The sequence below is a fragment of the Megalobrama amblycephala genome, linkage group LG19, assembly GCF_018812025.1.
Source record: "Megalobrama amblycephala isolate DHTTF-2021 linkage group LG19, ASM1881202v1, whole genome shotgun sequence".
Classification (NCBI taxonomy): Eukaryota; Metazoa; Chordata; class Actinopteri; order Cypriniformes; family Xenocyprididae; genus Megalobrama; species Megalobrama amblycephala.
In genome coordinates this window covers 35487463-35497122 of record NC_063062.1, presented here as the reverse complement: position 1 = coordinate 35497122, position 9660 = coordinate 35487463, and the positions used below count along the sequence as shown (strand labels likewise).

At 37.5% G+C, this 9660-nt stretch overlaps 1 protein-coding gene across 2 annotated transcripts in view; it reads right to left on the bottom strand.

The window, feature by feature from the left end:
• Positions 1-398: 398 nt before the first annotated feature.
• kcnj5 (potassium inwardly rectifying channel subfamily J member 5) overlaps positions 399-9660 on the bottom strand; it is a 34418-nt gene continuing 25156 nt past the window's right edge. For both annotated transcript variants that reach the window (XM_048169313.1, XM_048169312.1), the window contains exon 4: positions 399-2125. In XM_048169313.1, coding sequence (XP_048025270.1) covers positions 1785-2125 — 341 coding nt within the window. In that variant the 3' untranslated portion in view covers positions 399-1784. The remainder of the gene's footprint in view (positions 2126-9660) is intronic.

The following is a 9660-nucleotide window of genomic DNA, read 5'->3' as shown; positions in this document are numbered from 1 at the left end:
TTTAAATATGTCTTTAGTAGCTTTCTGGGCATCTGAACGTGTTTTTTATCTTGCGGTCAATGGAGGCCTCGCTAAGCCTTTGGATTTCATCAAAAATATCTTAATTTGTGTTCTGAAGAAGAACGATGGTCTTACGGGTGTGGAACGACATGAGGGTGAGTAATTAATGACAGAATTTTCTTTTTTGGGTGAACCTTTAATATTGAGAATTAGACCCTCAACCAAAGTGTATATATAAATATATACACTATATATATATAAAGTCACAGATGTCTGTTCAATGATAAACTCATCTATACAGTAAATCATCATTTAAACACACACATTGCATCTTGCATCATTGTTTTTTTGGGGCAGTTTAGTGTATTCCCCATGTACAAACAACAACAAAGCCAGTATTCACTTATAAGTTTCTTTATTTATTTTATTTATGTAAATTGCCTGCATATAATATTATTCAGTGAAAATGACTTGTCATTGGTGAGATCCCTCTAAACGGCAAATGAACTCTCAGCAGGGGGTGAAGTCGTCTTTAAAATCCTGCACCATTGTCTCTGCTGTAAGTGGAGCTCTCCTCTCACCTTAATCCATAATTTAGTTGTACAATTTTTGTAGAAAGCTTTTGTGTTTTTGAAGTCTGCATGCCTTATAGAAAATACCCTGTTTAGAAAGTGTATAGAACTTGCTTTAGGGTTCATGCTTTGAAACAGTTCTTCTGACCGCTTGGAAATAGGACCGACAGTCTTACGCGTGTGGCCTCGAACTTGCACACAAATCAAATGTGATAAAGACAAAATATGAGTCCAGGAGTGCGGACAGGGCAAGACTGAACTCAGCAGGTCAACAAATCCTTCACAGAGACAATGCATGTGCAATATTTCCATTCGTTGCCGTTATTTTAGTGTGCTGCAGGTTTACATACTGTGCGTCTGCCACTGCAGCGGTTGTGCTTTTGATTGGTGCATCAGCAAACATTTCCCAGCCTCCATCTTGCCTCAAATTCAAGCCGTAACACATGCAATAATGCACTTCAATAAGAGTTAACGCCCGTTCACACCAGAGACGATAACTATTACAGAACCATAACGTTAATGTCACAGAAGAACAATATCGTTGGAGTATTTTTTTTTTTTCCCAGCTGATGAATGATACAAACATTGAGTTCATCCACTTGAGTTTAAATCAGCAAACAACAGAACGGAACATGGTGTGGATGCGAATACAGTTATCATTATAGTTATTTTTCTCGGTGCGAACGGGCCTTTAGGGGAAATTGATCATTATAATGCATAATTATAATGCAGATAAAACATACAATAGAATAGCTTAAAGAAACCAACACCGCGGGCCTTCGCCGTGGGTAAATACACAAGCGTCGTGTTTGGCTCCAGAAGAGTCTTTGCATCGGGATTCTATTAAAGCTGCTTTGCTATGATTAGATTAAGGAGTTTGACCTCTGGGTCATTCATTTGCGGTGGGACTGATGTGTACAATATATGGCTACTATTTCGTCCTTGAGGTACAGGGCGTTGATTGATACCATGAAAATCTGCACGACAAAGTTCATAAAGCTAAAATAGAGTATGTGTAGGCGCCAGTAACGTTATAAATATACGGATTCTCATCTGTTTGTGCGTCTAACCTTGATCTACACATCAGCTCGGCTCTCTAGAGGGATCGGGGGTCTTATTGCATGGATATTGCAAGGATATCTCTCCATGCAACGGGAAAGAAGCTTGCCAGTCACTACAAAGTCCTCGAGTCTGTTCGGAGCAGGGTTTCCCTCAAGGGTTCTCCTCCAAACGGTTGGCAGAGCCATTGTTTGTGTCTGCAGCCTTCTCAGCGTCCTTCTCCGTCTCTTCCCGTGTGGTTTGGGCGGAGAAGGGGTCTGTGTGCTGCCTGAGGTCGGGGCTGAGGAGCGGCAGGTGAGGGAGGAGCGGGCTCTCTTTTAATCGAGCGGACAGTTCTTTAGCGCTACAGGTGGGGGTGTTGGTCTCGTATATGTCGTGGAAGTTGTTGTAGTCGACTTCGTAGAAGCCCTTTTCCAGAGAAAGCACCGGGGTGAAGCGGTAGCCCCACAGCACTTCCGAGTCCAGGTAGGAGCTGCGCGCCTGACACGTCATGCCTGGATACGTGGAGAAAAATATGGGCGCAGACACACACACACACATGCAGGTACACACAAGAACACGTGGTTGTGTACACACACACACACAAAGAGAAAAAAAGAAGGGGAGAGAGGGAGAGAAAGAAATTATTTATGAGACAGGCTCACAATGTTGACAGTGGCTGTACAGGTCAGATGATATTGGAGTTACAAGCTTTTGCGGTGAAATATGGGCCGTTCAGTTCCTGAGCTGCCCTCTGAATTACAGTACGCTCCCATTTTAGATATGTTTCTCCCAGCCAAGAAAAGAGCTCAGAAGGTCCGTAATGTCTATCACATCACAGTATTGCTTTTGTTTTCTGTCTCTCAATCATTTTTATTCCAATGACATAATGTTTTGCTCTTTGTGTAATGAGATACTGATAAAATTACATACTGTGGATGTCAAATTCCATCAATGTATTCGCATGGGGGTAAGATGTGCCACATTTTACTTGGTTTATGTTGTCTTCTGGGCAAGAGGAAATTAGATGGTGGTAAGATTCATTTAATTAAATTATTCTCAATTATATTTCAGGACATTTTAAAGGGTTAGTTCACCCAAAAATGAAAATCCTGTCATTAATTACTCATGTCGTTCCACACCCGTAAGACCTTCATTCATCTTCAGAACACAAATTAAGATATTTTTGATAAAATCTGATGGCTCAGTGAGGCCTCTATTGACAGCAAGACAATTAATACTTTCAGATGCCCAGAAAGACATGTTTAAAACAGTTCCACATGTGACTACAGTGGTTCAACCTTAATGTTATGAAGTGACAAGAATACTTTTTGTGTGAAAAAAACAAAATGACGACTTTATTCAACAATATCTAGTGATGGGCGATTTCAAAACACTGCTTCATGAAGCTTCGAAGCTGTACAAATCTTTTGTTTCATTGGTTTGTGTATCAAACTGCCAAAGTCACGTGATTTCAGTAAACGAGGCTTCGTTACATCATAAGTGTTTCGAAATTTCAATGATTCACCACTGGGGGGCATGACTTTGGCAGTTTGATACACGTCCCAAACCACTGATTCGAAAACAAAACATTCATTGCACATCACTAGATATTGTTGAATAAAGTCGTTTTTTTTATTTTTTTTTTGGCACACAAAAAGTATTCTCGTCGCTTCATAACATTAAGGTTGAACCACATGAACTTTTTTAAATATGTATTTTAAATATGTATTTTAATATGTTTTAAATATGTCTTTAGTAGTTTTCTGGGCATCTGAACATGTAAATTATCTTGCTGTCAATGCAGGCCTCACTGAGCCTTTGGATTTCATCAAAAATAACTTCATTTATGTTCTGAAGATGAACGAAGGTCTTACGGGTGTGGAACATCATGAGGGTGTAATAAATTACAGAATATTCATTTTTGGGTGAACTAACCCTTTAACTTCATTTTTATTACTTTATTTTAATAACAGGCATCCAGAAAATAAAATGCAGCAAAATAAGACTGGGGAAGTGGATTTATAATTATAACATTGTTTTTTCTCAAATTTATTAATTTATGTGTAATAAACAAAAAAGAAGGTCATTCCACTGCGAAATAAAACAAAATTTAATAAATAGTAAATGATTCAGTTTTGCACACCGCTGCTGCGATTTTGTGAGTTTGTGCCAAAGGGAGAAGAAGTTTGTTTGTAAGGCTGGTTGTTTTACATTTCCTTTCCTAAACAGTTTTGGGTGTGACATAATGTAGCATGAGCTGGAAGCCAAAGGCATTACAATGATCAAACGGCATGTTTCATTTACTATTTGGTGCAGTGTGTGTCTTCAGTTACAGTTATTTGAAACCTGCTTTCCACAGAATTGTTGCCACGTATCTCCAAGCTGTCATGTAAACCTCAGTTAATGTGCTGTGCTTCCCACCTCCATATCCATCACGTCCATTTTTCATACACAGAAGACAGGATGCAAAAAAAACAAAACAAAAACAACTCAAGATGATCATTATCTTATCACGTGACCAAATGATACACATTCTCTAAAACAGCTAGAGGATAAAAGGAACTTCCCTAAATTTGTATGCATGTCTTGTGTCTACATCAGTACAGCAATTTATGTTTTTATTATAGTGTAGACCTGTAATTACGGAAAAAGTCCTAGTTGTTAATCACTGCATTTATGTTTTAGCAAAACATTAGGAACAATACCAGACTAAAACCTCATGCTTATAGGTATAATACTCATTGATGTCATATACCATAGATAAAACTGTAATTACAGATTATAGAGAATTAAACCACACCAGCAAATAAAGCCAACAGCGTCACAATCTACGTCAGTGGTTCTCAACCCTGCGTCACTACCCAAAAATGGGGCGCAGGACAAAGGGTGAAAGGGTCCATGAATGCTAATTGCAAAAAGTAATCAGGAAATTAGTTATATAATTATCCACTGGTAGCAAAATAAAAAAGGTATTTCAAAAGATAGCAAACAACCCCAAACGGATCTTTTAATGTTGATTGTCCGATTATGCTATTTTGGTGCAAATGTATATATATATATATATATATATATATATATATATATATATATATATATATATATATATATATATATATATATATATATATATATATATATACACTACCGGTCAAAAGTTTGGAAACATTACTATTTTTAATGTTTTTGTAACAATATACACTACAGTTCAAAAGTTTGGGGTCAGTAATTTTTTTTTTTTTGAAAGAAATTAATACTTTTATTCAGCATGGATGTGTTCAATTGATAAAAAGTGATAGTAATGATTTATATTGTTAGAAAATATTTATATTTTGAATAAATGCTGTTCTTTTTAACCGTTTATTCATCAATGAATCCTGAAAAAAGTATCACAGGTTCCAAAAAAATATTAAGCAGCACAACTCTTTTGATACAAACCCGATTCCAAAAAAGTTGGGACACTGTACAAATTGTGAATAAAAAAGGAATGCAATAATTTACAAATCTTATAAACTTATATTTTCTTCACAGTAGAATATAGATAACATATCAAATGTTGAAAGTGAGACACCTTTTGAAATGTCATGCCAAATATTGGCTCATTTTGGATTTCATGAGAACTACACATTCCAAAAAAGTTGGGACAGGTAGCAATAAGAGGCCGGAAAAGTTAAATGTACATATAAGGAACAGCTGGAGGACCAATTTGCAACTTATTAGGTCAAATGGCAACATGATTGGGTATAAAAAGAGCCTCTCAGAGTGGCAGAAGTCAAGATGGGCAGAGGATCACCAATTCCCCCAATGCTGCGGCAAAAAGTAGTGGAGCAATATCAGAAAGGAGTTTCTCAGAGAAAAATTGCAAAGAGTTTGAAGTTATCATCATCTACAGTGCATAATATCATCCAAAGATTCAGAGAATCTGGAACAATCTCTGTGCGTAAGGGTCAAGGCCGGAAAACCATACTGGATGCCCGTGATCTTCGGGCCCTTAGACGGCACTGCATCACATACAGGAATGCTACTGTAATGGAAATCACAACATGGGCTCAGGAATACTTCCAGAAAACATTGTCGGTGAACATAATCCACCGTGCCATTCGCCGTTGCCGGCTAAAACTCTATAGGTCAAAAAAGAAGCCATATCTAAACATGATCCAGAAGCGCAGGAGTTTTCTCTGGGCTCATTTAAAATGGACTGTGGCAAAGTGGAAAACTGTTCTGTGGTCAGACGAATCAAAATTTGAAGTTCTTTTTGGAAAACTGGGACGCCATGTCATCCGGACTAAAGAGGACAAGGACAACCCAAGTTGTTATCAGCGCTCAGTTCAGAAGCCTGCATCTCTGATGGTATGGGGTTGCATGAGTGCGTGTGGCATGGGCAGCTTACACATCTGGAAAGGCACCATCAATGCTGAAAGGTATATCCAAGTTCTAGAACAACATATGCTCCCATCCAGACGTCATCTCTTTTAGGGAAGACCTTGCATTTTCCAACATGACAATGCCAGACCACATACTGCATCAATTACAACATCATGGCTGCGTAGAAGAAGGATCCGGGTACTGAAATGGCCAGCCTACAGTCCAGACCTTTCACCCATAGAAAACATTTGGTGCATCATAAAGAGGAAGATGCGACAAAGAAGACCTAAGACAGTTGAGCAACTAGAAGCCTGTATTAGACAAGAATGGGACAACATTCCTATTCCTAAACTTGAGCAACTTGTCTCCTCAGTCCCCAGACTGTTATAAAAAGAAGAGGGGATGCCACACAGTGGTAAACATGGCCTTGTCCAACTTTTTGGAGATGTGTTGATGCCATGAAATTTAAAATCAACTTATTTTTCCCTTAAAATTATACATTTTCTCAGTTTAAACATTTCATATGTCGTCTATGTTGTATTCTGAATAAAATATTGAAATTTGAAACTTCCACATCATTGCATTCTGTTTTTATTCACAATTTGTACAGTGTCCCAACTTTTTTGGAATCGGGTTTGTAATAAATCATCATATTAGAATGATTTCTGAAGGATCATGTGACACTGAAGACTGGAGTAATGATGCTGAAAATTCAGCTTTGATCACAGAAATAAATTATATTTTAAAATATATTAAAATATAAAACCATAATTTTAAATTGTAATATTTCACAATATTACAGTTTTTTCTGTATGTATTATGAAATAAATGCAGCTTTAATGAGCATAAGATACTTTTTTCAAAAACACTAAAAATAGTAATGTGTCCAAACTTTTGACCGGTAGTGTACGTGTGTATATACAAAAGTAAACAAAAATGTACTTGTAGTCAAAAATATTTCTTTTTGACAACAATTTATTTATTTTTTTTTGCTTGCTTTTGTATAAACAACTTAGTACTTTGTTGGGTCGCCACTTGATGTAAAATCTGGGTCGTGAAGCGAAACCAATTGAAAACCACTGATCTACATTGTAGCATTGATTGAAACTGAAATGAACTCAACGCTCTGAGAGTCTTTCCCTGCTTTTAATTCACAGCAAGAGTGTGTGGGAGTGGGTGTAACACATTTAGATTTGTATTTTACTCTCTTTTTTCTTTGTGCGTGTGTGTGTTTGAGAGAATGAGAAAGACATGGAGAGGGTAAGTCGATCATCTAGCAAAGGCCGGTTTCATGCAAGGCTGCTTTTCAAATCTATAAATAAGGGCACAGCACCTCAAGGCCAGGGGTTCCTAAGTCTATTTGTGGAGAACAACGGTGACACTGAAAGCTACTGACACATATGAGTACTATCATTTCTCCTCTGATAAGAAGCACCAATATAGGAACTGCTGTTGTCATTGACATTTTCATCATTTGGCTTTAACATACTACATTATGCATTATATTATAAGTCTTTGTGTGCATGGATTAGTACACTTAATATCAAATTAAATGCTTGGGTAATTAAATCTGTAAAAAAATAAATCTAGCACTTATGGTTCACGAGTGGCAAAGACATGAGAAGTGAAAATCACCGCCTTCAGAGGACGCCAGAATTCTCCACAGGTTTGTCTGAGCTTTACATGAAAATCCATTACTAATATTCAGTGTTAAAATTTAAACTGTTCAAGCACACATCAATAGCCTTCAAACTGCCTCCACAGTTCCTCCCTTAATCAACACACCGCCTCATAAAGTCAGCCTTTAAAAATCTATATTAGTTATAGAACATTAATTCAAAGCAAGTTCTTATCTGTTTGAGACTCATTAATAGCAAAATGAATGGAAAGTTAATGGGTGCTACTTAAAACATAGACGGGCCTATCTTAATGCCACCGGACATATTTAGTAGATGCCTTTGGTTATGAGCACTCAATGGGCTGCTGTGTTTTAGGCATTTCTCATGTTGATGAGAAGACAAGCATTCAATGGCAGGTTATTTTTCTCTAATAGGGGTGCAGATCTTTGATCACTAGACACAATTGATTTTAAATCCATATTGTTAGACGTTAGTGACCTGCTTCCAAACTTTGAGTGTTAATTGCACTGCATAATAGCCAGTTCAGAAGCAATACCAATGACCAATTCTGAATGCTCCATGTAGACAGCAAGTCTGTGCATCATATACATTGGTCAAATGAAGAGGACTTGCTAACATTGCATATGCAAATATGTGGTAGAACATTTGCATCTTGCTAAAGAACTGTTTTGATAATCAACAATTCATTGCAATGCTTTTGTCTTCTCAGCAAATAATGTATGCAAATGCTTCTAAAAGAAGGCATCTTAAAAGGTAGCATAATCAAAGTGGCTTTGCTTCAGCAACAACAAAGTCTGTGATGCTTTAAACTGCTACCTATGTAGTCAAGCACACACGGTTTTGGAACAGAGTGTCTCAAATATGTTTGCATGTCTTGTTCTGCAGTGTGATGAAGCTTTCATTAGGGAAAAGCTGCTTTTCCTGATCATATCATTCAGGATCAAGCACATTTCTAAAATGAAAACTGCTTATGTTGCAACAATTATACGATGCAAATTACATCTGACTAACCATCATTACAGTCTCATCACGTTCATGCAAATTACAAGCAGTACTCAAGAGACTCACTGTGGAACTCCTGACCCTCACTACTGGAAAAATAATAGACTGGACCACAGCGGCTATCCATCATCTCTGACACATGCCAGGGCTAAATTAAAGCATTGCTAAATTTGACAAATCAGACACCAGGTTGTTTGTGACCTTATTGCACTCACCAGGTCATTAGCTCTCTGTACTGCACATCAAAAGAAAGCCATCATCCCTCATTAGCAAGTGGGAGTAGACTTCGATCTGGCCAGCGAGGCTATTTGTATAAGTTTATCCTGGCCAATAGCACCCTGATCTATACCTGGTGATCTGTCAAAGGCGTAATTTACACAGACTTCAGTAGATCAATGGCATCATAGCCCAGCTATTGACATACGCTTACGTAGGCACATCTCTACAGTGGAAAGTGGAAAACATTTCAAAGTGACAGGAAGGTTGAGGAGACATATGTCATATGGCATCTAGGGCCCAGAGCAAGGTTAGTGTAAGATTAAATCCTTCCTATTAGGTCCTTGGATAATCCAGTCAATAAGAATTGCATGTTTGTGGTATAAAAACCTTCAAACATGCACATTTTTGCATTATGAATGCACGAAATCATACATTGCTTGCTTTTCACCTTTTCTTTTTTGTTGAATCCTCATTGGTATTCACTGCAAAACAAGCAAAAAATGGATGCTTTCACAGGAAAGCATGTATAATGAATTGGATTTAGATTAGCAGTGTAAGTTCTCTTTGGACAAACGCCCAATAAGTAATTTGAATTGCAAACATTCACCTGAGATATCTGATAAACCATGGGAAATGTTTCAGTCTGGGAATGAATCTGCAATTAGTGTAGACACGTTAGACAATAGATGCATCTTTATTCCCCAAACAGCCTCGAGAATAAGGAGATCTTCTCAGATCAATATTGCACACAGTGTTCTGCAAGGTCAACTAAAGAGTAGCCGAGAATGAGATCTCTAGATAATTCCATCCACATTCATATATTC